Source organism: Nycticebus coucang, chromosome 22 (assembly GCF_027406575.1).
Source record: "Nycticebus coucang isolate mNycCou1 chromosome 22, mNycCou1.pri, whole genome shotgun sequence".
Classification (NCBI taxonomy): domain Eukaryota; kingdom Metazoa; phylum Chordata; class Mammalia; order Primates; family Lorisidae; genus Nycticebus; species Nycticebus coucang.
In genome coordinates this window covers 7942286-7969745 of record NC_069801.1, presented here as the reverse complement: position 1 = coordinate 7969745, position 27460 = coordinate 7942286, and the positions used below count along the sequence as shown (strand labels likewise).

The window sequence follows — 27460 nt, the reverse complement described above, 5'->3', positions numbered from 1 at the left end:
ATGGTTCCTTGTCAGGTTTTCCTTACTAATTCTTTCTTACAATGTTGTTCTGTTTGTTTCTTAAAAATGAGGACCACAGACAGTGGGAGTTTGAGGTCTTTGTAAATGTCATTTCTTACAAATAAAAAGTTGACAACCCAGGGTGGCGCCTATAGCTCAAGGAGTAGGGCACCGGCCCCATATACCGGGGTGGCGGGTTCAAGCTCAGCCCCGTCCAAAACTGCAAAAAAAAAAGTTGGCAACCCAACATTAGTCCCCAGATGTTTTCACGTTGTATGGGCCCATGGAACCTGGGGTTCAGAGCCACTTGGCCAACGGGTAGAGATGACAGCCTCAGGGAGTTCAGAGAAGGGCAGGAGCTCAATGTCAAGTCACTCTCTAGGAGCACCTGGGAAGGGGAAGGGGGTTGGAAGCCAACCAGTCAGGGACTGAAGTGTGGAGCACTGTGACTGGGCCTGTGTTCCAGAAGAGGGGAGAGGAATCTAGCAGGCTGGCAGGGTCAGAGGCAGAGAATGTGTGAGCAGAAGGGCTCTCTGCTCCAGAAGGCATCCTGCTGTTCACCGTGCCTTAGGCAGCTTGCCATAGCATCTTCAACCAGGCACCACCACTTAATGGCCACATTTGTTTCCACTCAACCACAGCTGTCTGCTTGACTAAACACACAGTGCTTCAAAAAGGACTCTCAAGTGCTAACTGCCTAGGAAGTGTCTCTCAACAGAGACAACCATGTGGCAATCCCATTTAAACCATTGCTTTAGACAGCAGCCATTGGCTCCCCTCCCCACTCGCTCCCTCTTCTCCCTTTTATATATATAATTTGTATTTTTTTGTTTGCATTTTGAGACAGAATCTCACTTTGTCACCCTCGGTAGAGTGCTGTAGCATCATAGCTCACAGCAACCTCAAACTCTTGGGCTCAAGCAATTCTCTTGCCTCAGCCTCCTGAGTAGCTGGGACTACAGGCCCATCACATGGCTATTTTTAGAGATGAGGTCTCACTGTGGCTCAGGCTGGTCTCGAACCTGTGAACTCAGGCAGTCCACCCACCTCAGCCTCCCAAGTGCTAGGAATCCAGGCGTGAGCAACCTTGCCCAGACTTCCTTTAATAAAATAGCAACACTTTGGGTGGCACCTGTGGCTCAGTGAGTAGGGCGCCAGCCCCATATACTGAGGGTGGCGGGTTCAAACCCAGTCCCGGCCAAACTGCAACAAAAAAAATTAGCCGGGGCGTTGTGTTAGGTGCCTGTAGTGCCAGCTACTTGGGAGGGTGAGGCAAGAGAATCGCCTAAGCCTAAGTGCTGAAGGTTGCTGTGAGCTGTGATGCCACAGGACTCTACTGAGGGTGACAAATGAGACTCTATCTCTAAACAAAAAAGAATATATCAACGCTTTTAGGAGATTGGAGGTGTCAGCCCTCCAGAGAGTGGTTCTGTACAGCTGAATGTTAAATGCACATTGGGCTGGATTTAGGGAAACAGTTCATGCTGTAACGTAGTTTTCTCCATTTTGGTTTTTAGTATCCATTATGTTTTTAACTGGGCTATGAAGTAATGGCTACTTCTGGCAAAATCAGTTTTTCCTCCTTGTGACCTGAATGAAATTAGGTGACATTTCTGAGCTCATGGAGGTTTTGACTAGTGTATTCAAGGCCTTTGTTTTCTGTGCACTTGGAAGGTTCAAGCAACTCCTGTACACTCTGTCCCTTGGTTTCACCTCTTTTATAGGACAGCAAAGGAATGTCATGTCATTATGGGCCTCCTCATTTGAGGCACACATGCTGGAGCAGTTTTGTTCAAGTCATAAGAGGCATGGGATGAACTTGGTCCTCTACTTTCCTATCATGCTGTGCTCTGGAGTGCCAGGGCCCCAGTCAAGGCTCACTGTGCTCCACCTTGAATAAAACCAAGATCCACAAGGCACCAGCCCTCATCTGGGCCTGCCTCCTACCAGCGCCATCCCCAGCCTTGGGGAGCTGATACTGTGGCTCAGGAAATGCAGACAAGTCAGCAAATAGCACCCAGAGGCAGAAATGTCATGGAGGAAGTACGGGCTGTTAGGTGAACACGGTGACCCAAGTACAGAGCTGGACCCAATAAAGCCTGTAGTAACTGGACACATTAAATGACTGCCTCAGTGTGTGGTTACCTTTTGTTAATAATCTCGGGTGGGCGGCGCCTGTGGCTCAGTGAGTAGGGCGCCGGCCCCATATGCCGAGGGTGGCGGGTTCAAACCCAGCCCCGGCCAAACTGCAACAACAACAACAAAAAAAAAAAAAATAGCCGGGCATTGTGGCGGGCGCCTGTAGTCCCAGCTACTCGGGAGGCTGAGGCAAGAGAATCGCGTAAGCCCAAGAGTTAGAGGTTGCTGTGAGCCGTGTGACGCCACGGCACTCTACCAAGGGCGGTACAGTGAGACTCTGTCTCTAAAAAAAAAAAATAAATAATCTCGGGTGATAGAACACACCTGTGAGAGCTGTCACCTGGCAGTTCTTTAACCACCTGGGCATACCTCCTGTCTAAAAGAGCTTAACTGGTGGGTTTGAATCCAGCCCGGGCCCACCAAACAATGACGACTGCAATGAAAAAATAGCCGAGCAGGGCGCCTGTGGTCCCAGCTACTTGGGAGGCGGAGGCAAGAGAATCGCTTAAGCCCAGGAGTTGGAGGTTGCTGTGAGCAGTGATGTCACGGCACTCTACCCAGGGCGACAGCTTGAGGCTCTGTCTCGAACAAAAAAAAAAAAGGAGCTTAAAGTTAATCAAGACATGTGGATGGGCTTGGTCTCCCTGATGAATATCACCATGTTACTCAGCTTAAGAGACAGGGAACATGCTCCCTACCTCCAGGTGGAGGGTGCAAAACGTCAATCAAAAAACATTCCTGACATAATGTCACGGGTAGCTTATACCGGTTTCATCTTCTTTCCTTGGCATTCAAACTGGGAGTAGAGCAATTAGCATTTAATATTTGGTAATTAGCATGCTTAATGTGATTCAGAGAAGTTCCTTGACATTTCCATAAAAACAGCACATTCCCGCTTACTCTTTCAGAAGCGAGACCCACTTTGTCAAGAAAATCTGCGTGCCAGTCTTTTCTGGTGCTGAATATGCATGTGTTGGGCCTCTTCCTGGACGGTGCTGGTAAATTTAGAAAAGCACTTCTCTTATTCGCCAGCCATAGCTCATAGCTCAGGAAAACGGCTAAATCCAGCTTGTTAAATCGCGGGCAGTGATGACCCTTTTAAGTGAAAATCCTCAGTGTGTCCTGACGAGCCACACAATCTGCCCAATTCCAGCGGGGAGCCAAATTGTGGACGCTGGGAAGGATACATTCTCTAGCTCCACCCAACAACGTAACCCCTTGCCCGATGGGGCAATGTAGCTGCCCGATCCCATTTCTCCAGCCTAAAGGCTTAAGTCCCGGTGCTCACGTCGCAGCACCCCAACAGTGCGCGCCCAGCCTGAGTCGCGCAGCCTTGGGTGCCTCCAGACCACCGGGAGGAGACAGGAGCCGGAGTGCACGGCCTCAGCCGGCGGTGGGCCGGAGGAGAAACCCGGACCCCATACGCTGGCCCGCCCCTTCGCCCGGGAACCCGCCCCTTGGCCCCGGCCCGGCCTCCCGGCCCCAGCCCCACGTGGCTCCGGAGCGGACCGCACTACCCTGCTGCCGCCGACGGACAGGGCACCCCGGCCACTGGGCGCCGCAAGGCGGGACGGCGGCCAATGAGCGCCCGGCGTGGCCGCGCTGCCATTGGCTGGGTTTTGGCCCCGCCCCCTCCAGCAGGCCCCGCCCTACGGCCAGGGTTAGGTTGCGGCGCGGGCGGCGGGCGGAGCTGGTCCCGTTGTGCTGCGGCTCCGCGCGGCCTGCAGTCCCGGGCCCGCGTCCCGCGCCCAGCGCCGCCCGCCCGCCCGCCATGGAGTCCGGCCCCGACGGCCCTGACGCCTCCGGCCCCGCCACCATCCGCGAGGGCTGGTTCCGTGAGACGTGCAGCCTGTGGCCGGGCCAGGCCTTGTCGCTGCAGGTAGAGCAGCTGCTCCACCATCAGCGCTCGCGGTACCAGGATATCCTCGTTTTCCGCAGGTACCATCGCCCGCGTCTCCCTCGGCACTACGTCCACTGCCCACCCGGCAGGGTCCTTCTAAGCAGGGACCCCAGCCGGCCCCCACCCTGCCCTAATTCTGGCCCAGACCGCCCTCTTTTCAGTCCGGCCCCTCTCCTGCCTCCCGGCGCCCCTCTGAGCCGATGCTGCCCCCGCGAAGCTGTCAGAAGTTCTTGGGAACTAGGCCGGTGCCCTGCCGCGGGCCTTCTCAACCCTGCATCCCGTCTCCCTCGGCCGGGGGCTGGCGCTTCGGGCGGCCTCTAAGAGAGAGGAAGCTGGAGTCTGCGCCGAGCTCCACGTGTCAGTCCCGGGACACGTCAGAGCCCGAGGAGACCCCGGGTCCAGCCCCCACCCAGCAAGCCTGCCGGCCATCCTCGCCACGTGTCACCATTGCTTCTCACTCTAGGACCCCCGGCGGGGTGTGGGAGGCCCTCCTCACCAGGGGCGGGTTGGGGCACGTTCCTTCCACCCCAGAGAACCCAGGTTCCCGACTGTCACCCCGCCTGCAGTAAGACCTACGGCAACGTGCTGGTGCTGGATGGCGTCATCCAGTGCACGGAGAGGGACGAATTCTCCTATCAGGAGATGATCGCCAACCTGCCTCTCTGCAGCCACCCCAGCCCCCGAAAGGTACCCGGACTCAGGTCCCTGTCAGGGCTCAGTTCTGAACTGTGTCCCAAGACCCAGGTGTGCCCTGGGCTCAGCCAGATGCTGGCAGAAGGATTGTCAGAGCAAGTGCTGGGAAGGACAAGGGGAGTCTGTGGGAGACCAGGGTGGGAATCCCAGCACTGACATGCTCTGGTCTCTGAGGAGCAGTTTCCAAGGGGCCTTGAGCGTAAAGAGCAGCCTAGGAGGAGCTTCTAGGAAAAGGTACCTAGGGCTAGGGGAGAACGAGGTGAGGTGGGGGCCCCTTGATGGCTGTCCTGTTCCAGGTGCTGATCATCGGGGGTGGTGATGGGGGTGTCCTTCGGGAAGTGGTGAAGCACCCCTCCGTGGAGTCTGTGGTCCAGTGTGAGATTGATGAGGTGAGTTCCTGCACAGGGGAGGCAGGTCAGGTCTGAGGGCTGGCTCTGTCTGGCTGGCCCGTTGTGCCCTGAACTGGCTGCACACCCTTGGACCAGGCGCTTAACATGTTTGGGCCTATTTCCTCATCTGGAAAACAGATGTTGGGAGGGGTCCATAGGAAAACTGGGTAGCAGTGGGCCTGGCACATAGTGAGGGCATGTTCATAGTAGGAAAGCTAATTTTTAATTTAAGTCCCAGGCAGAACTCAGGGACATCTCAGCTGCATCTACCCTTTGCACTCAGCACGTTTTTAGTTGGCATCTACTCTGCCAGGTATTACTGCAGGTGCTGGGGTCCAGTGGTGGACAAGTTGGTCCCTACCCTCTTAGAGCTGATGTTCTAGTTAGAGGAGATATCAAAGTGTGATCTGATAAAGGCAAAACAGGGTGGGGGACACTGGAGAAGGTGGGGTGCCTCACAAGCCTGCAGGGTGATCGGGGCAGGCCTTCAGGAGATGGCTGGCATTTGAGCAGAGGCTTCTGGAAGCAGCTGGCTGTGTGGAGGCAGGAGAAGCTTCTGGCCAGAGGTTGGACTTGCATCCCTCTGAAAGAGGGAAAAGCAAGAAAGCCACTCAGATGGGGGTGATTTGGTTTGGGGGAAGGGAACAGGATGGGAGATGAGGTACCAGGGTTCTCTCTATTTATTGGGGTTCCAAAAAAGGGAGGGGCTTGCTCAAGGTGACTAGGCTGTAGTGTCACTGTGGGAGTTCCACATGGCTGTGTGCAGCTCTAGAACTCCCTCACCCTCAACCTGGTCCTTCCTGTCCCTTCCAGGATGTCATCCAAGTCTCTAAGAAGTTTCTGCCTGGCATGGCCATCGGCTACTCCAGTTCAAAGCTGACCCTCCATGTAGGCGATGGTTTTGAGTTCATGAAACAGAACCAGGATGCCTTTGATGTTATCATCACTGACTCCTCAGACCCCATGGGTAAGCAAGGGGTGGAGCACCAGCGCCCTCTGGAGGCCAGCCTCCCCCAGGCCTATTTTCCAGGGTTGAGGACAGCACCCCCCCCCCAAAAGTAAAAACAATGAAAACATCAGAGCTGTACTTTCCCCTTCAGTTGTTACCTCTTCCCTCAAACCTGGCTCAACTGCCCAAAGTTCATGAGCTGGACACCGGTGTGGGTCTGTGTAGTGGGATCACATTGGCCCTTGACGTCTCAGCCAGGTTGTATTCATTGTTCCTCTGTTCCTCCTTCCCTGCAGGCCCTGCTGAAAGCCTCTTTAAGGAGTCCTATTACCAGCTCATGAAGACAGCCCTCAAGGAGGATGGCATTCTCTGTTGCCAGGGTGAGCCACTGGCCACCAGCATTGGGGGTCAGGGGAGGACAGGGTGTTGCCAGCCCTGTCTGATGCTCATGCTACCCGGACTCCCCTCCCACCACCAGGTGAGTGCCAGTGGCTGCACTTGGACCTCATCAAGGAGATGCGGCAGTTCTGCAAGTCCCTCTTCCCAGTGGTGGCCTACGCCTACTGCACCATCCCCACCTACCCCAGCGGCCAGATTGGCTTCATGCTGTGCAGCAAAAACCCGGTGAGCTGGGGGCTGCCAGTGGGAGATGGGGGGATGGGCAGGACATGGTGAGCCCTCCCCTGACATGCCTCTGTCCTTGGTCCCCAGAACACCAACTTCCGGGAGCCGGTGCAACAGCTGACACAGAAGCAGGTGGAAAAGATGCAGCTGAAATACTACAACTCAGATGTGCACCGGGCAGCCTTTGTACTGCCCGAGTTTGCCCGAAAGGTGAGTGGCCTACCAGAGTGGACAGTGGGGCCCAGGACCCCAAGAGAGCATCCTTCTGACTGGCCTCCTATCCTACCAGGCCCTGAACGATGTGAGCTGAGCCTAGGACCACCCAGGACCTGGAACCAGGGAGCCTCCAAGGTGCCTGGGCCCTCCAGCCCCAGACCAGACCTGCCAGCTGCCACCCACCAACCAAGTGTTACAGGCCCCAGGATGCTGGGTGGACTGTGTGTCTCTCTGGGGCATCCAGCCTCCATGCCTATACCAGCTGTGTACAGCACCTCTCTTTGCCTTTGTTCCCCCTCATTCACCAAACACGTGTATTTATAACAAAGTTTGGAATCCCGTGTTCCCTGACCTTGACTGGGCCCACACAGAGGCCACATCAGCCATCTGGTTCTCCTGGGTGTAGGTCTGCATGGGCCCTGGTATCTGGCCTACAAGTGTCTGCTGAGAGGCTAAACTATGGCAGGGCCTTCCCTGTGTAGCCTTGGGCCCACCCTTTGACTTGTGGCACAGAGGGACATGGCAGTCATCAAACTGGACCCAAATCTGTCCTGGAAAGCTGGTCATTCCTTTACCAAGTCCCTCCCAAGGCCACAGTGAAAGCCCCTACCCAGGGTCAGAGATAGGGATTGTAAAGATCAGGGTGAGGCTGCCTCAGAGTATCCTGAGAAAACGGCCACTAAGAAGATTAAGAATACCACCCAGGTATTCTAGGGTGGGTGCTGGAGGAGACCCAGAAAGTCAGGATGGGAAGCTGAACCCTGGTCCAGGTGACAGAGTGCCCTGACTCCTCAGCGTTCAGAGCTGGTTCACATCTTGCCTGTCCCACTCATGGGTACCCTCTGGCAAATTCCTAGCAACCCCCTTCCCATGTGGAACAGGCTGAGAAAGCAGGTTGGGTGGCCACTGCATGGAGACAGTGCTGTCCCCTCTCCAAGGTGCTGAACTGCCAGTTTCTGGTTCTCCAGGGACCTCGCCCCGTCTTGGAAGACCCATTACCAGGACCTGGTGTAGGGAAGGGGTGGCCTCCAGCCCATTCCCACCTTACAGGGGATGGCAGGCAAAAGACCTTTCTGGAAAGGCGGCAGTTGCCAGCCCCTTTCTCCACTCTGAGCAGGGCTGAGCCAACCTGGGAGTTAACCTGAGAGTGAGGGCCCTGGCTCAGCTGGGAATGATCCTCAGGTGTCTGGAATAACGGGGGAGGAGGGGAGCGAGGTCCAGCTTTTTCACCAACTCTCCCTCCCACCTGGCCCACCCCACCCCACAAGTATGTTCAGGCCTATGACTCAGCAGATCTGACCTCTGGCTCACCTCCATTACACCCCTAACCCTGGGGCAGTTTACAGTGGGCTGGGGCGCTGGCATCTGCTACAAGGTCTCCCCACCTGCAGGGGGGCCTGAGGGGAGCCAGTGGGAACCAAGGGAGGCCTGGCAGGGCCGTGCACTAGCTCTGTGGAGGGACCGGGCATCCTAATCTTCACAACCACCTGTGAGGAAGGGACATTACCACAAAACTGACCCGCAGCTGGGGCCACTAACCCCAGCCTGGGCCCAGCAGCCTCTACAGTTCAGCTCTGACAGCCTGGGCAGGGACAATCTCTCCAAACAACTGTCACCAGCCCAGAGCAGGTCCATCTGGATGGTTGAGGCCAAAAAGGTTCACACTGGATTTGGATAAACAGAAAAAGAATGGAGGAGCCAAAGGCCACTGTGACATGCCCTTTATCTGAGGGCCTTTCCCCAGAAGCCAGACCTGGTAGTAAATCTCAACACAGCCTCCTGTCAACTCTGTGACCTGGAGTCACTCAGCTCCCATCCACATGGTAAGATGGTGGCCGAGGCTTGCCTGTTAACAAAGCTTCAATTAGAAGCACGTGTGATAATCAGGATCACCTGTCAGGGCTACGCAGGCAGGGAGCTGGCGCCCTGGTTGCAGAAACAGCTGGAGACCATTTGCAACCCTGAGTGCAGTGACCTGGAGGTTGAACTTGCCTGCAGCTGCTGCCATGCACAATGCCCGCACTCCTCAAAGGGATCTGCATTGGGGATGAGCCCTGAATCCCACGTCTGGCTGGTCTACTGAGGAAGCAGCAGCTTAGGTGAGGACATGACCTGAGTCCCCCTCAAGTCCCAGAAACCTTGGAGGGGGCTGTGAACAGGCCCCATTTATGGTACCGGGAATAAAATCAATCCTATCTAGTTTTTTTTTTTTCCATTTCATGTATTTATCAAAATTCCTTATGCTCCTGGTTTAAGGATTTATAGTTCCATGCGTCTTGTTAGGAGAGAAATAGCAGGTCCCCTCGCCTTTCCCTCTTAGAGCTAATTATCTTCCGAAGTATAGTAAATATATTTGGTGCCTGTCCCTAGTTCCTGTCACAGTCCTAAAACCCCTGGCATTTCCTGATTGGTAGGACTGCTTTTTGTCATTCCTAAGGTGCTCCTTTCCAGAACACCGGGGTTTATGCTAATGAGGTGATTAGGGAAGGATTGTAGAGTAAGGTCCCTAGACACCCTTGGACGGAACCAGTCACCAGAAAGACTCAGCCCCAGCCTGACCTCCAGAAAAGGGGGCGAGACAAAGCTCTGAGAAAACAACCGAACAATGAGATTATTGATGAGTTCTAGGTTCCCAAGGGCAATGCCCCAGAGAGGACTTGGGAGCTCCACGTCCCTTCCTGTTATTCGTACCCCTTGTTGTCCCCTTTATAATAAACCAGTCGATGTAAGCGTTTCCCTGAGTTCTGTGAGGCACCCTGGCAGATTAATCAAGCCAAAGACAGGGTAGTGGTAGTGGGAACCCTGATTTGCAACAGGTCATCAGCAGTACAGGTGACAACCCATTGCCCGCAATTGGCATCCCCGGGGGCGATCTGGGGAGCAGAGCCTCAGCCAGGGGCTCTGACTCCACCTCCAGGTAAGGAGTGTCAGGCCTGAATGGAGTTAGAGGGCACCCCGTTGGTGTCTCATGAATTGCTTGGTGTGTGGGGAGAGGACACCCCCACGTAGGTGGTTACAGTGCTGTGTAGTGTGCAGGTGTATCAGGGGAAACCCCAGCTGATTCTCACCCTCCTAAGTCTAACAAGCTCATGTGAGTCCTCATCTGCAGCCTTGGCCGTTTCCACCGGGATTAGCTGTTACTCAGCATTTGCACTATTACAACTGGGCAGAGCCCTTCACAGCTGAGGCAGGTAGTCAACTATGATAGCTTTTCTCTCTTTTTCTTTTTTCTTTTTTGAGACAGAGTCTCACTATGTTGCCCTCAGTAGAGTGCTGTAGTGTCACAGCTCACAGCAACCTCAAACTCTTGGGCTTAAGCGATCCTCTTGCCTCAGCCTTCCAAGTAGCTGGGACTACAGGTGCCCACCACAATGCCCAGCTATTTTTAGTTGCGGTTGTCATTGCTGTTTGGCTGGCCCAGGCCAGGTTCGAACCTGCTGGCCTAGGTGTATGTGTCTGGCACCGTGACCACTGTACTAGGAACGCTGAGCCTGGTAGCTTTTTTTTTTTTTTTTTTTTTTTTGAGACAGAGTCTCACTTTGTCACCCTGGGTAGAGTGCTGTCGCATCGAAGCTCACAACAATCTCCAGCTCTTGGGCTTAGATGATTCTCTTGCCTCAGCCTCCCAAGTAGCTGGCACCACAGGTGCCTGCCACAATGCCCAGCTATTTTTTTGTTGCAGTTTGGCCGGGGCCAGGTTTGAACTCACCACCCTTGGTATATGGGGCCGGCACCCTACTCACTGAGCCACAGGCACCGCCCCCCAACTAGTTTTTTTTAGATGGGGTCTTGTTCTTGCTTAGGCTGGTCTCAAACTCCTCAGCTCAGGCGATCCACCCACCTCGGCCTCCCAGAGTGCTGGGATCACAGAGTGCTGAACAACCACACACAGCCTTCCTCTGATGATACTGTTTTTTTTTTTGTTTTGTTTTGTTTTTTATTTTTTGTAGAGACAGAGTCTCACTTTATGGCCCTCGGTAGAGTGCCGTGGCATCACACAGCTCACAGCCACCTCCAACTCCTGGGCTTAAGCGATTCTCTTGCCTCAGCCTCCCGAGTAGCTGGGACCACAGGCGCCCGCCACAGCGCCCGGCCATTTTTTGGTTGCAGTTCAGCCGGGGCTGGGTTTGAACCCACCACCCTCGGTATATGGGGCCAGCGCCCTACCGACTGAGCCACAGGCGCCGCCCCTCTGATGATATTGTTTCATTTTCATTTTGGACGTTTGCTTTGTTTCTGTATTCTTGAATGTTCTTTGCATATATAAGAGTAAGGACTAGAAAGCTACTTGGAAGCTCTGAGCACAGGCAGGGCTTGTCACCTTGCCTTTCGCTGTGAGTGACAGCTGAACCATTTGCTTGGAAGCCAGGGTCTCTAGATCTTTCCTAATGGGCTGGTCACACTTCCTGAAAAAGAGGGAAGAACCCTGCTGGCCACCAGATCCTAGGAGTCCAGTCTGGGCCTCTCAACATCCAATCTGTCTGCTTAAGGCATCTGTTTTCTACCTGCCACTCCCTCCAAGAAGTCCCCAAGACTCTGCTGGGCCTGGACGTGGGGAATAGGGATTGGCCCATTTCTCTCTCTTCTTTTTTTTTTTTGAGACAAAGCCTCAAGCTGTTGCCATCGGTAGAGTGCTATGGCATCACAGCTCACAGCAACCTCCAACTCCTGGACTCAAGCGATTCTCCTGCCTACGCCTCCCAAGTAGCTGGGACTATAGGCACCCGCCACAATGCCCAGCTATTTCTTGGTTGCAGCCGTCATTGTTGTTTGGCAGACCAGGCTGGATTCAAACCCACCCCACCAGCTCAGGTGTATGTGGCTGGTGCCTTACCCACAGCCGCTGAGCCATCTTTTTTTTTTTTTTTTTTTTTTTTTGAGACACAGTCTCACTGTGTCGCCCTGGGTAGAATGCTGTGGCATCACAGCTCACAGCAACCTCAAACTCTTTAGGCTTAAGCAATTCTCCTGCCTCAGCCTCCCAAGTAGCTGGGACTACAGGCGCCCATCACAACACCGGGCTATTTTTTGGCTATAGTTGTCATTGCTGTTTGGCAGGCCGGGGCTGGGCTCAAACCCGCCACCACTGGTATATGTGGCTGGCGCCCTAGCTGCTTGAGCTACAGGCACCAAGCCATGGGATTGGCCCATTTCTCAAAGCTAGCCGGAGGGACCTGGTGCCACGGATTCCACTGTGGGCTTAGAAAGTGCTTTCTAGACAATCATTTCCACACAGCTGATGCTCTCCAGTATTCCCCAGGGAACCAGGTATTCACAGAATGGCCTTTTCTGGGATTTGAGGAGGGATACATGTGTTCACAGCTCTGTTTCCACCCAGAAGCGGTTTCCCAGAGTGTTATGGAGACCCAGGCGGGCCTCAGAGGCTACTCACTCAGGTGGGAACATGGGTTATGGTTGAGCAGCAGAGCTCCTGAGGGCCCTGCCCTCCCTGCCCGGAACTCTGGGCGGGCAGGCGTCATGGGGTCAATTCCCAGAATCCCAGGGCCAGGCCACTGGACAAACAGATCAAAGGTGAGGACAGCGTGAGGCCCCAGACCAGGCCTGGCTGGCTGGACGGGCACCATGAGGTGGGTAAGCGCCCCCACAGCTGCCATGAGGCTGAAGAGGGGAGAACGGGCCTCGGCCCTCACTGCCCCTGCCCTGCCCGCAGGCTGCTGGTCCTCCTGAGCCTGTTGTGTGTCTCCATGGCCACCCCCATGGGCCCAAAGTGGCCCGAGCCCGTGTTTGGGCGCCTGGCATCGCCTGGCTTCCCGGGTGTATATGCCAATGACCTGGAGCGGCGTTGGACCCTGTCTGCTCCCCCCGGCTACCGCTTGCGCCTCTACTTCACCCACTTTGACCTGGAGCTCTCCCACCTCTGCGAGTATGACTTCGTCAAGGTGCCAGCAGGGCGGGGATGGCCTGGGGGGGTTCCCAAGGACTGGCCAGGACTGAGGGACAGACACCCGAGAGCAGGGTGGCCTAGGCCAGGAGGGAGGGCAAGCTTGGGTGTGGCCTCCCCTCCCTGTGACCCCAACCCCACAGCTGAGCTCAGGGACCAAGGTGCTGGCCACGCTGTGTGGGCGGGAGAGCACAGACACGGAGCGGGCGCCTGGCAACGACACCTTCTATTCGCTGGGCTCTCACCTGGACGTCACCTTCCGCTCTGACTACTCCAATGAAAAGCCATTCACAGGCTTTGAGGCCTTCTACACAGCGGAGGGTGAGCTGACCCGGAACGTCCTGGGATGGCCTGTCCATAGCTGGGGGTGGAGGGTACCCCTGCCTTGGGCTGGGTCAGCCCTGCCTTCTGTGTGCCCACCTTCTATGGGGCAGAAGAGGGACCCATGGCCTGACATCATCTGCAATGCAGACAGCAGTCACAGCCACAAACTCCACTCACATAGACTGAGCCCCCCCTGCAGCCGGAGCAGTGCTATTGGAGCTTGATTTTAAATTCTGGCCCCAGCAAAGACCAGCTATGTGACCTTGGGCAAGTGGCTGAACCTCTCTGTGCTCCTTACAAGGCTGCTGCAAGGGTCTGATGTCTACTGGGTTTGATTGCTGGCTATGCCCTTCACTAACTGGGTGAAGGACACTGAACATCTCACTGGTTTAAAAGTGGCTGTGCTTGGTGGCTCCTGTGGCTCAGTGGGTAGGGCACTGGCCCCATATATTAAGGGTGGCGGGTTCAAACCTGGCCCCAGCCAGCTAAAACAGCAATGACAACTGCAACAACAACAAAGCCGGGTGTAAGGTGGTCACCTGTAGTCCCAGCTACCTGGGAGGCAGAGGCAGGAGAATCGCTTAAGCCCAAGAGTTGGAGGTTGCTGTGAGCTGTGACGCCACAGCACTCTACCCAGGGCGATAGCTTGAGACTCTGTCTCAAAAAAAAAAAAAAAAAGTGGCTGTGCTTGCGTTTCCCTCCTGAGGCTGCGATGACCCTAGGCCCATAGAGGGCTTGGCTCTGCACCCGCCTCCCAGGACACAGTGAGGCCTCTCAGGGCAGCCACTGAGGGGGCTGGTCTCCCAAGTCCACGCCCAGGCCCAGAGCACTGTCCCTCCTCCTTTCCTCCGGACTGCCTGCCTCTCTTGCCTCTCCCCATAGACATCGATGAGTGCCAGGTGTCCCCGGAGGAGGCACCTGCCTGTGACCACCACTGCCACAACCACCTGGGCGGCTTCTACTGCTCCTGCCGCACCGGCTACGTCCTCCACAGGAACAAGCGTACATGCTCAGGTGAGTGGATGTACGGAAGGGGGTCCCTGAGCCTGGGCCAGGCCCTGCCCTGCCCAGGATGCTCCTGGCTCAAGACCATGGCTGCTGTTCTGCCTGGGAGTGGAGATCCCTGGACCATGGCCCACCTCTGCCCCTCCCCAGCCTGTTCCCACTGGATTTCCTCCCCTTCCTGCCCCCCCCCCCCCGCCCCCAATCCCTAGCTCATTCTCTCTTCCTCTTCAGCTGTCTCTGGTCAGCATGTGTCAGGTCCCCACTGTGTGCCTGGCACTATCTGGGACCTGAAGCCCCTGTATAGTCACTTCCCCCATTGGGCCACAGTCCCCGTAGCCTCAGCTCTCAGTCCAGTAGGGGACAGCCATAGCAGCTGCGGGGGGAGAGTGGGGGACCTAGGCCAGCTCCTCTGGCCAACCCTGGCTCTCCAGCCTCCCTCCCTCCATGGAATGTCAGTATTCAGAATAGGCTGATCTCTTTGGCTGCCACCATGGATCCCCACCCTGGCACTGACCCTGCCTCCCCCACTGCTGTCTCTCCCTGCCTCCTCTCTTCCAGAGCAGAGCCGCTAGCCTCTCCGTGGGCTCCGGCCTGCCCTGGGTGTCGGTAGCCAGAGCACTGCGCAGGCCACAGCTCTGGGTCAGGCCGAGGTTGCTACGGCCGGCAGCCCCTGCAGCCCCCACCTGCCCGCAGCCCCCATCTGCCTGCAGCCCCTGTAGCCACCATGGCCTCAGCAATAAACCTGCTCCCCTCACTGGCTGCTGCGTGTCTCTGGGTTTGGAGTGGAGGCGGGCCTTGCGGGCACCCTGGGGCCTCTCCTGTCTGCCCACCCTCCTCACAGCTTGGTGAACCCCCGGCTGTGGTGAAGCCCACTCTATAGGGACACAGGTTCCTTGGCCAGGAGGGCTTTCTCTAGCCCCATTTTGAAGATGAGGCCTCAGAAATAGGCAGGGCCTTGCCTGAGTTCCCACAGGAGAGGGGAGACCCAGGGCCCTTTCCCCACCTGGTCCCCAGAGGCTGAATTCAGAGCACTCTTGGTCACCTCTTGTTCAGTGGGTGCTGGCCAGGGTTGGGGAGGGCCTGATCCAGACTGGAGAGACCCAGGGAGGTTCACTGAGGGGCAGTCTGGTCAAGAACTCCCCATAGAAGCCTCCCATCTCCAGAGCCTACATTCACCCTGCCCCACCACCGCCTATCCCTGTAGCCAGGGATGGGGGCAGTGGCAGCAATAATGGGGACAGATTCTTCCACGAATGGTGGAGCTCCATCTTGCCACAGCAGAATCAGCTGTTGTAGTGAGGAAGGACTTGAACTTCCCTAAACTGCCCTCAGGCGGAGTCCAGACCCTTCTGACTGTTCTCTGGAACCAGGGGAAGCTGGGCTGGTCCTGGCTGGGTACCTGTGGGAGACGTCTGGTCAATAAACTAGAGCATTGCTGGCCTCAAGGGATTTTAGAGAACTTGGAAAGGACCCCTAGACTCAAGGATTTGTCCTGGCTCTGAATCCTTCATTTCTTCTTCCGGCACCATCCCCCTCTCCTGAAGTCTGGCAAGACTTGTCTTCACCTCTGGGGTTGTGACTCTGGCCCCAGATGCCCATCACCCACCCCGGGGTTCACCCCCTGGCCAACTTCCATCCCAAATCCCAAGTGCCACCTGTTTCAGCTAAAGCCTCAGAGCAAGAGAGCTCTCCCAAAGTCCTCAGCCACGGGGTGGGGTGTTTGGTTTCTGGTAATGTTGCTGGCCAACAGGAAAGCGAGGGGCAGCTGGGCTGAAGGGGAGGGTCACATGTCCCAGCCACATCCCTGCCTCTCACCCTGTTCCTGAGAGGCAGCACCCTGCTGTCTGGGCTGACAGAGGAGGCACCATCACCCCACCCCATCCTCTGTCCTCTTCTGTCCTCCCAGCCCTGTGCTCAGGCCAGGTCTTCACTGAGCGGTCTGGGGAACTCAGCAGCCCTGAATTCCCACGGCCTTACCCCAAACTCTCCAGCTGCACCTACAGCATCCGCCTGGAGGAGGGGTTCAGTGTCATCCTGGACTTCGAGGAGTCCTTTGACGTGGAGGAGCACCCTGAAACCCAGTGCCCCTATGACTCCCTCAAGGTCTGGTTCTTGGGGCTCTCACCTTGTCTAACCCTGCCCCTCAGCCACAGATGCCCTCCTTTTCTGCAGCACTGTCCCCATGCTCCTGTCCCAAGCAAACCCCCTTCCTCTGCAGACCCTCCATGGGCGTCCTAGCCAGGCTGCAGCCTTCAAAGTGAGGGCTCAGGGGGCACCCGCCACCCTCCGCCTGGGTCTGCCCTATCATTGTCTCCCTGAACTGCCTGGGGTGGGGGTGGCTCCCCTCTGACCCAGGCAGGACCCCTGGCAGCAGGTCCTGTGGTTTCAGAGGCCTCTTCTTTTCCAGATTCAAACAGGTAAAGAGGAATATGGTCCATTCTGCGGAAAGACATTGCCTCCCAGAATTGAAACCAAGAGCAACATTGTGACCGTCACCTTTGTCACTGATGAGTCAGGGGATCACAAGGGCTGGAAGATCCACTACACAAGCACAGGTGAGCAAATGGGTCTCAGATCCTGGGGGAGGGTAGAAGTTCCCTCTCCGCTGTGGGGTGTCAAGAAACTATATAGGATGGGTGGTGCCTGTGGCTCAAAGGAGTAGGGCGCCAGCCCCATATGCTGGAGATGGTGGGTTCAAACCCAGCCCCGGCCAAAAAAAAAAAGAAACTATATAGGATGGAACCCTTTCTGGGCCAGGCTTAGGAAGGGAGACCAGGTTTGAGTGGGGTGGTCTGTGAGGCAATGTTCCTCTAGGAGAGGCACTTCCTGTCTGTCCCTCTCCACCCACCCTTCCCCCGTCCACCCATGCTCCCATCCTATGGATACATAATGCAGAAGCCACAGTCCCCAAAGCCTCTGCTCTTGTATCAGTGGGGAGACGGTCAAAGCAACACGACCAGAGCCCTGTAGCAGGCACAGCCTAGGAGCCAAGCCCTGGGCAATGTGAGAGATCTGCCCCAGCAGGGGCTGGCTGCCCACGACAGGAAACACCAAGATTGGGTTTAAAGGATAAAGGTATCAGAAGGGTTCCAGGAGAGGGAAGAGAATGTGCAAAATCCAAGAGCTCGGCTGTTCCAGGTGCACAGTTGTGGACAGGGAGGTGTGGGGATGAGTTAGGAGCTGGGAGTGGGCAGGGGTGATCATGGCCTAGGGCTGCTGTTCAGGGAGTCTGCAGTTGGGTCTTTAAATGCTGCTGTCCAACTGTCCCCAGCTCTGCCCTCCGAGGCTGACAGATCTTCCGCCTCACAGCAGACCCTCAAACAACAGAAGCCCTAGGCTCCTGCAGGGCCACCAAGTCTGTCCCTGGAGACTGACCTGCATGGGACTGAGGGTCAGAAGCCACCCAGCCACCCCAGCAACTTAGCAGAGACCACTGGGCCCAGAGAGCAGCTGTTGGAGGGAGGAGGGGTCTCAGCCATGGATTGGCAGGTTCTGAAGGGCAGCTGTGAGGGAAGGTCAGAAGCGCAAGGTAAAAGCAGATTGGGGGTGGGGGGTGGACAGAGTGGAAGGCAGTGTCCCCGTGGCCTGAGCAGGGTGTATAGTTCCTGGCATGGGCTAGACCCTCCGTTCGTGGTGACTGCACTATCTCGGAACATCCCTGGCTTCCTCGAGTTCCAAGCAAAGCAACAAATCTTAATTTGTACACAAGCAGTTAAGCGTTTCGTCCTGCCTTTGGTTGTTTTTTTTTTTTTTTTTTTTTGTAGAGACAGAGTCTCACTTTATGGCCCTCGGGTAGAGTGCCGTGGCCTCACACAGCTCACAGCAACCTCCAACTCCTAGGCTTAGGCGATTCTCCTGTCTCAGCCTCCCGAGTAGCTGGGACTACAGGCGCCCACCACAATGCCCGGCTATTTTTTGGTTGCAGTTTGGCCGGGGCCAGGTTTGAACCCGCCACCCACGGTATATGGGGCCGGCGCCTTACTGACTGAGCCACAGGCGCCACCCTTTTTTTTTTTTTTTTTTTTGTGGTTTTTGGCCGGGGCTGGGTTTGAACCCGCCACCTCCGGCATATGGGACCGGCGCCCTACTCCTTGAGCCACAGGTGCCGCCCTTGCCTTTGGTTTTAAATCTTAAGAACCCTACCCCATTTGTGGCAAGCCTTCTTTACATGTTACGTGTTTCGCTTGGGATTGCTAAATTCAGACTTGGCCACTATAGACCACATGACAACCAGTAAGCCCACGTTCCTCTGTGCAGCACTGCCATGCCCTAACCCGATGGCGCCACCTAATGGCCACATCTCACCAGTGCAAGCCAAATACATCCTGAAAGACACCTTCTCCATCGTCTGTGAGACTGGCTATGAGCTTCTGCAAGTGAGTTAATAAACCCCATGGTCACGATCGCTTTGACATGTATACATGTTGATATCAGCAGATATGAGAAAGGAAAATGGGAAAAGGGAAAACAGCCGCCTGTCACTGTGGTTTCTATCATCTAAGCAAAACACTAAACATGAAAGGAACAAGTTGGGCAGCGTCTATGGGTCAGTGGGTAGGGCGCAGGCCCCATATACCCAGAGTGGCAGGTTTGAACACAGCCCTGGCCAAACTGCAACAACAACAAAAAAATAGCCGGGCACCTGTAGTCCCAGCTACTTGGGAGGCTGAGGCAAGAGAATCGCCTAAGCCTAGGAGTTGGAGGTTGCTGTGAGTTGTGACGCCAGCAACCGAGGGTGATAAAGTGAGTCTCTGCCTCAAAAAAAAGAAAAGAAAAGAAATAAGTTGTAGAGGACAAGAGGGGTGGCTGTAGAGAATTTTACGGAAAATCCTTCCTTTTGTTCTTTTTTTAGGGACCACTGTAATGAGATCTTGCAGTAGGGGAGAGAAAGCAGACTCTACTCCTCTGCCCTTTTTGTTTTGTTTTGAGAGTCTCACTCTGTTGCCCTACGTAGAGTGCAGTGGCATCATCACAGCTCATAGTAACCTCAGACTCTTGGGCATGAGCAATCCTCTTACCTCAGTCTCCCAAGTAGCTGGAACTACAGATGTGTGCCAACATACCCAACTTGGGTTTTTTCTAATTTTTGTAGAGACAGGGTCTCACCCTTTCTCAGGCTGGTGTTGAACTCCTGCGCTCAAGCAATCAGCTTGCATTGGCCTCCCAGAGTGCTAGAATCACAGGCATGAGCCATTGCACCAGAGGGCAGAGGTGGCCTCTGTCCTTCTAGTTAAAAGCTACTTTGGAAAGCTGATGATTTAAATGGGCAAATTTTTGTTTGTTCACACATGACAGCAACTTTATAGAGCGGCTGAAACAACAGAAAGATGAGTTTATCGTCCTTCTTCCACATGCTCTGTGATAGCACCTGGGATTAAATTAAGATCCTCCCCTGCTCAAATGATCTCTCCATGAAATAACTCCTAGGCCCAGAAAAAATTAGCCGTAGGAAAGAGTATATTCTGCAAAGTTATAAATAGTGGTCCCTGTTAAGGGAGAAGGAATATAATTTTAAAAAATGCTTAGCATGTTGCTTGAGGGGCACAGGTAAGAGATTAACACACATCCTCTTTATGTTCTTCAAAATTGTCACCGAGTCCCAGTGGTAAAAAGTAATAACATTGTAATGATAGCTAGGCAATCCCCAGTCCTGTAGAAGGTCAAAAGAAAAAAATACACTTTTCCCACTCTGCAAACTTCTTGGGCAGGTGCTTCCCCCAAGTTCCTTGGACTGCAAACTTGTTCAGTTTCTGATTTAAAAAAAAAAAAAAAATCAGGCGGCACCTGTGGCTCAAGGAGTAGGGCACTGGTCCCATATGCTGGAGGTGGCGGGTTCAAACCTAGCCCCGGCCAAAAACCAAAAAAAAAAAAAAAAAATCCTGGCATCCTTTGAAGCATAAAGCTTCCGCCAAAGTCACCATCTTTGATTTTGCTGTTTGATTGTAGAAAAAAATTATTTCAGTAGGTCAAAAACATTTCCCTGTACATGACTCTGACATTGAAAGCGGACGTAGAATACACAGGCAAAGCCCAGAAGTGTTTTAGTAGTGTCATGTCTGACCATGCCCACTGGCCCCAAACTTTTGACCATAACCCTCTGGCACTTTATATAAGGAAATGGTGGAATGTCTGCAGGAACTTTGAGATCTGATACGTTCCTGGATACAGTAAGACACATCACGACTGCTGCAAAGGACAACATTTGATTCAGAGATGATACACACAACGTGGGTGACACATGTGGTCAGGAATGTTGGCAGCAAATGTGCACATCCAGCAAGGCAGCAGGGCACACACGCGTGTGCACACACAGGCACACACAGACACTAGTCATGTGATGGCCACCTCCTCGGGAGCATCTTGTGACACACCACAATAGGAGCTACTGAACAGCACAGCTTTGGGGAGTAATTTTACCATGTGAACAAGGAACTTAGTATTTTCTGAATTCTCCTTTAGGATCATTTGCCCCTGAAATCATTCACTGCAGTCTGTCAGAAAAATGGATCTTGGGACCGGCGGATGCCCAAGTGCAGCAGTACGCTCACGTGGTGACTACGTTCCGTACCTTCCCCACTGCGCTGCTTCCATCGCGTCTCCGGGTTTTGTTTTATTCCATCGTCAGGGCTTAGAGTTCCAAGTGTGCTTCTCTTCCCCACTCTCTCAGCGCACCCTTTAAAATAGAACCAAGCCAAGCTAGTAGAGAAAGTACCAGTATTTGCTTTAGCAAGTGTGTTCTTTGAGAATGTTTTTCTAGGGCGGCACCTGTCACTCAGTGAGTAGGGCACTGGCCCCATATACCAAGGGTGGGGGGTTCGAATCCAGCCCCGACCAAACTGCAACAAAAAAATAGCTGGGTGTTGTGGCGGGCACCTGTAGTCCCATCTACTCGGGAGGCTGAGGCAAAAGAATCGCCTAAGCCCAGAAGTTGGAGGTTGCTGTGAGCTGTGATGTCACAGCACTCTATTGAGGGCGACAAAGTGAGACTCTGTTTCTACAAAAAAGAAAAAGAAAGAAAAAAGAAAATGTTTTTCTAGCCGGGCGTGGTGGCTCACGCCTGTAATCCCAGCACTTGGGAGGCTGAGGCAGGTAGATTGCTGGAGCTCACAGATTCAAGACCAGCCTGAGCCAGAGCGAGACCCCCGTCTCTAAAAATAGCCAGGCACCTGTAGTCCCAGCTACTTGGGAGGCTGAGGCAACAGAATCACTTGAGCCCAAGAGTTTAAAGTTGCTGTGAGCTGTGATGCTGCAGCACTCTACCAAGGTGACAAAGTGAGACTGTCTCAAAAAACAGAGTCACATTTTATCACCCTCAGTAGAATGCGGTGGTGTCACAGCTCATAGCAACCTGCAAATCCTGGGCTTAGGCCATTCTCTTGCCTCAGCCTCCCGAGTAGCTGGGACTACAGAGAACATGTTTTTCTAAGTGTAAAAGTAACAATGCTCATCATAGAAGATGGGAGTACAGAAAATAACAACAAATATATATATATATTTTGTGTGTGTGTGTGTGTGGTTTTTGGCCGGGGCTGGGTTTGAACCCGCCACCTCCGGCATATGGGACCGGCGCCCTACTCCTTGAGCCACAGGCGCCACCCAACAACAAATATTTTAATACCCATAATACCACGAGAGTACAGCCGCTGTTACTGTTGTGGGGTGTCTCCCTCTAATTACACGTATCTCACACGAGTGAACATACGTATGATACTTTGTGTAGTAATCCCTGCATACATACCCTCCTAACTGGAGTCAGGATGTACGGTACCAACATCTAGTTAAGAATCATGTATCTTCAATTATTTTTATTATTTGTTTTACACTTGCCTGTTCTTACGCCAGAATATTTTTAGTATTTTTTTTCTTTTTTGATACAGTTTCACTGTCACCCTTGGTAGAGTGCTGTGATGTCATAAGCTTACAGCAACCTCCATCTCTTGGGCTGAAGTGATCTTCTTGCCTCAGCCTCTCAAGTAGCAGAGGCTTCAGGTGCTCACCACAATGCTCAGCTAATTTTTTTTTTTCTTTTGAGATAGTCTCACTTTGTCAACCTCGGTAGAGTGCTGTGGTATCATAGCTCATAGCAACCTCAAACTCTCTGGCTCAAGCAATTCTCTTGCCTCAGCCTCCCAAGTACCTGGGACTACAGGCATCTACCACAACACCCAGCTATTTTTAGAGATGGAGGTCTCTCTTTCTTGCTCAGGATGGTCTCAAACCTGTGAGCTCGGGCAATCCACCCTCCTTGGCCTCTCAGAGCGCTAGGATTAAAGGTGTGAGCCACCACCCTGCCTATGTTGTTTTGGTATTGATGGGGAGTCACACAAGTTGGTCTTGAATTCTTGGCATCGCATCCTCCCAGAGTGGTAGGATTACAGGCATGTACCACCATGCCTAGCCATTCATTTATTGGGAGTTTCACTGTCACCAAGCTGGAGTGCAGTGGCATGATCATAGCTCACTGCAGCCTGGAATTCCCAGGCTCAAAGTGAGCCTCCTGCCTCAGCCTCCCTAGTAGCTGGAACTCCAAGTGTGCATCACCACACTGTTTTTTTGCAGAACTCTGAGTGTGGGGAGGTCTTGTTGCCCAGGCTGGTCTTGAGCTCCTGGCCTCAAGTGATCTTCCCACCTAAACCTCCCAAAGTGCTGAGATTACAAATGTGTTGAGCCACCACACCAAAGGCACTTTCTTTTTTTTAAATAGACTTGCTCTGTCAGTCCATGTAGAATGCAGTGGCATTAGCCTAACTCATAGCAACCTCAAACCCCTGGGTTCAAGAGACCCAGGTGCCACAGCCGCCCGCGTAGCTAGGACTACAGAGTACACAACCACACCCCCAACTCCTGAGCTCAAGCGATCTTCTTCAGCGTCCGAGAGTGCTGGGATTACAGGCATGAGCTACGGTGCCCAGCCCAAAGAACTTTTAGATTGAAATCACTTTGTGGCTTTTGTCTCACAAATTGGTTATTTCACATTAGTAATGTCATAACAAGTGTGATTGCTAGTCCAAACTTGAGGCGTGAATGATGAAACTGCCGTGTTGTTTTTAGCAGCAATTCCAGGTCTTCTAGAAGTTCCCCTGGTGAAAGACATCAGGGCAAGCTGCGTCCTTCTCTCTCTCCAGCCCTCCCAATTGCAAACTGGGTACTATTTCACACCAAACCAGGCTGCATCTTGTAGCTTTTCTGCTGCAGACCTTCTCATATTTGCAGTGAGGGTGATAAATTCTTTCTCCTAAGGTCAACTTCCCCTCAGTTCAGCCATTTAGTAACAGGAATGAGAGAGCAAGTTTTAAAATCACACGAAAGGGGCCCTCTCCTTGTCTAGGGATGAAATGGACAATGTCCACTGCACAGAGGAAAATGAAGATGGCTTCAAGTTTTAGCACTGCATGCCACACCCACAAGATTAGCTGCTTATGGTCTCCACCTGTTTAATGTTAGCACTGAAATTACAAGTAGCTCCCTCCCTCCCCCATTTCTTTAGTTGTTGACTGTGGCCCTCCTGATGATCTACCCTGTGGCCGAGTGGAGTACGTCACAGGTCCTGAAGTGACCACATACAAAGCTGTGATTCAGTACAGCTGTCAAGAGACATTCTACACGATGAAGATGGGTGATGGTGAGCACATTTTTCAAAGCTGGGGGTGGGCAACATTTGGAACTTGAGCTCTCATGGTCTGAAAATAAACTTTAACCACCATTTTTGGCTAAGACTAGACAAAAGATTAAAAGGCACTTCCCCCACCTGCTAAGTGAAATATTATAGCTAAGGTGACTTTAATGTCAATTTGCAAGAACCTGAAAACAGATCTTATCTAGTAAATGACTACTACAAACACACAATATATTCCAAATGGTTTAATTTAACAAGTCAAAACCTTAGCATTAAGCACTTGAGATCTTGATACATATTCAAGTTACACATCTAAAAGGTTTCCACTTTGCAAACAAACATGGTAATGCAGAGCCTCCTATTTATGAAATCATGTAAAATGGTTACTCAGACACTTCTATTTCCCAATGATGTTCAAGAATCAACATTTTTCAAGAGAGTATTCAAGCAAATGACAACCATCTTACACATGCAGTTAAAACATTTTTGCTTTTCCAATGATTTGCAGGTAAATACGTGTGTGAGGCTGATGGATTCTGGACAAGCTCCAAAGGAGAAAAATCGCTCCCAGTCTGTGAGCCTGGTAATGGATACATTTATACAAGAGATTCCTAATTGATGGAAAGTAGAACAGGGCAGGAGACAGTAAGTAGAGCTTTAGCTGTGGTAGGCAGAAATGTAACTTCAGCACTTGGCTCTTAGGCTAAGTTACTATTTCCAAATATGTTCTCATTATCCCCCTTCCATGTGGAGAGGTTGTTAGGTGCTGACTGCATCAGTCATTTGATTATTTTTGACCTTATAACTAGGCAAACATAAAAAATTAAATGGTTTTTAAAATCATCTTGATCAATTTATACATCTATAAACATGAGTTCTTGAGTTACTTTCCTTCTCTGTAAAAATGCTATTAAAACCCAAAGTTAATAACTTCATTATTTCCCTAAGCAATTGTTTTAATGACATCTAGTTTTTAAACATTAATACAATTGACCCTCCCTTTAGTAGTACTTAAAGAAAAAATTTTTTAACCAGAATTGGCTCCAAAGATAATAGTTGAATAGTGATTAAAAAAAAAAAAAAAAAGAAAGGTAGTAATATATTCATTACCCCTGTGTTATGTGGCCTAAATTAGTTTTTTTTAAACCTATACTTGGCTGACATACGAGTTTTTGGTTTTTCTTTTGTAAGTTTTAATATAAGTATATTGCCACCAACAGGAAACATACATAAGCTACATTAATGAGCTTATTTAGTTTGCAATAAAGACAATTAAATTTAGTGTTTGGAACAATCAATTAGACCAAAAAATAGTAATTTCTGAACTTGAAAGGTCTTGGCCACAACTCTGATGTTCTAATTTTTAAAACATTTACACATTCAAAGGTAAAATTTTGAAGTTCTGATACTGACCTTCATTTTTACTTTCCCAGAATTACACAATACCCTATTTTCCAAGTGAGAAAAACACAGTCAAAAGATTATGTCCTTCTACTTCCTATGTGCATCCTCCAATGAGCGCATCAGCCAATTCCTATATGCCCTATTAATCTCCCCCATCTTACATATCAACTTTTTATTTATTTTTTTTAACTTTTTTTTTTGTAGAGACAGTCTCACTTTACCGCCCTCGGTAGAGTGCCATGACGTCATACAGCTCACAGCAACCTCCAAGCTTTTGGGCTTACGCAATTCTCTTGCCTCGGCCTCCCAAGTAGCTGGGACTACAGGTACCCGCCACAAAGCCTGACTATTTTTTGTTGCAGTTTGGCCGGGGCCAGGCTCAAACCTGCCACCCTCAGTACTCACTGAGCCACAGGCACTGCCCACAGATCAAGTTCTTTTAGCAAAACAAAATTTCCTCAAGTTAATTTTGCTTACCTCACTTACTGAAGCATTAAGAAATACCTAAAGGTTTCTATCAGGTCTTTGAACTGTGCTATTTTATAACTTTTTTTTTTTTTTTTTGGCCGGGGCTGGGTTTGAACCCGCCACCTCCGGCATATGGGACCGGCGCCCTACCCGCTGAGCCACAGGCGCCGCCCTGAACTGTGCTATTTTAAAACAGCCCCATCACTTGCCCATATAGGTGGTCAGACGCTCTCCAATTCATGTAATTTTTGGCTGACATTAAGTATACACAACTCCATGATGGTAACATTTAGGCTCTATATATGCTTCTTTCCTCAGTCTGTGGACTATCAACTCGGACTACAGGAGGTCGTATATATGGAGGGCAAAACGCAAAGCTTGGTGATTTTCCTTGGCAAGTCCTGTTATTAGGTGGAACTACAGCCGCAGGCGCACTTTTATATGACAACTGGGTCCTAACAGCTGCTCATGCTGTATATAAGCAAAAGGATGATGCATCGTCCCTGGACATTCGAATGGGTGCCCTGAAGAGACTATCACTTCATTATACACAAGCCTGGGCTGAGGCTGTTTTTATACATGAAGGTTATACCCATGATGCTGGTTTTGACAATGACATAGCACTGATTAAATTGAAGAACAAAGTTGTAATCAATAGCAACATCATGCCTATTTGTCTGCCAAGAAAAGAAGCTGAATCCTTTATGAGGACAAATGACATTGGAACTGCATCTGGATGGGGATTAACCCAAAGGGGTTTTCTTGCTAGAAACCTAATGTTTGTTGATGTACCAATAGTTGATCATCAAAAATGTACTGCTGCATATGAAAAGCAGCCCTATCCAGGTGCAAGGGTAACTGATAACATGCTCTGTGCTGGTTTAGAAAGTGGCGGCAAGGACAGCTGTAGAGGTGACAGTGGAGGTGCATTAGTGTTTCTAGATAATGAGACACAGAGATGGTTTGTGGGAGGAATAGTGTCCTGGGGTTCCATAAAATGTGGGGAAGCAGGGCAGTATGGGGTCTACACAAAAGTCAGTACCTACATTCCCTGGATCAAGAATATAATCAGTAATTTTTAATTTGCATGATTCTTTTTTTTTTTTTTTGTAAAGACGGAGTCTCACTGTACCGCGGCGTCACACGGCTCACAGCAACCTCTAACTCTTGGGCTTACGCGATTCTCTTGCCTCAGCCTCCCAAGCAGCTGGGACTACAGGCGCCCACCACAACGCCCGGCTATTTTTTGTTGCAGTTTGGCCGGGGCTGGGTTTGAACCCGCCACCCTCGGCATATGGGGCCGGCGCCCTACTCACTGAGGCACAGGCGCCGCCCTGCATGATTCCTTTTTTAGAAATACTTGTGAAAGACCTTAGCAGCATTGTGACCTGAGCTGCATCAACATGGCAGTTGTTTCTCCACACAAAAAACAAAACCAAACTCCACATACAGTTGCTGTTGCTTTCCCACTTGCTAGTTTTTAACTCCATCCTGACTCAATTCAAACCACTGTAGTGGCATTCATCTTTGCCAACCCAATTTAAACTATTAAATTACTTTATTAAAAAAAAGACCAGTACCTTTTTATACTGACTTGTATTTCTATAAATTGCCTGTTCAGACTGTTTTTCTGTTTTTGAATTTTTCTATTGATCTCTAACAGTGCTTTACATATGACAGCAATACTGGTTCAGGAGTAACTTTGAGTCACTTTTTTTGGTTGATACTTTAACCCAGATATTGACTGATTTCCATGTTAAAAACCAATACCACAAGATGCTGGAATGTAATTTTTCACTTATCAAACTGTTGCACAAAAGGTACAGGGTTT

The 27460-nt window shown here is 51.8% G+C and overlaps 2 protein-coding genes across 11 annotated transcripts; both read left to right on the top strand.

The window, feature by feature from the left end:
- Nucleotides 1-3781: 3781 nt before the first annotated feature.
- SRM (spermidine synthase) lies at nt 3782-9161 on the top strand. Its single transcript, XM_053576963.1, has 8 exons — nt 3782-4077; nt 4606-4726; nt 5029-5121; nt 5935-6088; nt 6367-6450; nt 6549-6694; nt 6782-6904; nt 6984-9161. Exons 1-8 carry the CDS (start codon nt 3911-3913, stop codon nt 7002-7004), a joined length of 909 nt encoding a protein of 302 aa, XP_053432938.1. The 5' UTR covers nt 3782-3910; the 3' UTR covers nt 7005-9161.
- Nucleotides 9162-12438: 3277 nt separating this feature from the next.
- MASP2 (MBL associated serine protease 2) lies at nt 12439-27214 on the top strand. Of its 10 annotated transcripts, none has more exons than XM_053577307.1 (11): nt 12439-12498; nt 12582-12810; nt 12956-13133; nt 14019-14150; nt 16048-16244; nt 16549-16696; nt 18399-18517; nt 20601-20679; nt 23629-23763; nt 24266-24340; nt 25948-27214. In XM_053577307.1, the coding sequence occupies exons 1-11, from the start codon at nt 12494-12496 to the stop codon at nt 26709-26711; spliced, it is 2061 nt and encodes a 686-aa protein (XP_053433282.1). In that variant the 5' UTR covers nt 12439-12493; the 3' UTR covers nt 26712-27214. The 10 variants fall into 10 exon arrangements, 8 of the variants coding, with proteins under 8 accessions (XP_053433282.1, XP_053433285.1, XP_053433284.1 ...); XM_053577310.1 differs by having other exon boundaries at nt 24266-24402; nt 25948-26072; XM_053577309.1 differs by lacking the exon at nt 25948-27214 and having other exon boundaries at nt 24266-25714.
- Nucleotides 27215-27460: the final 246 nt, after the last annotated feature.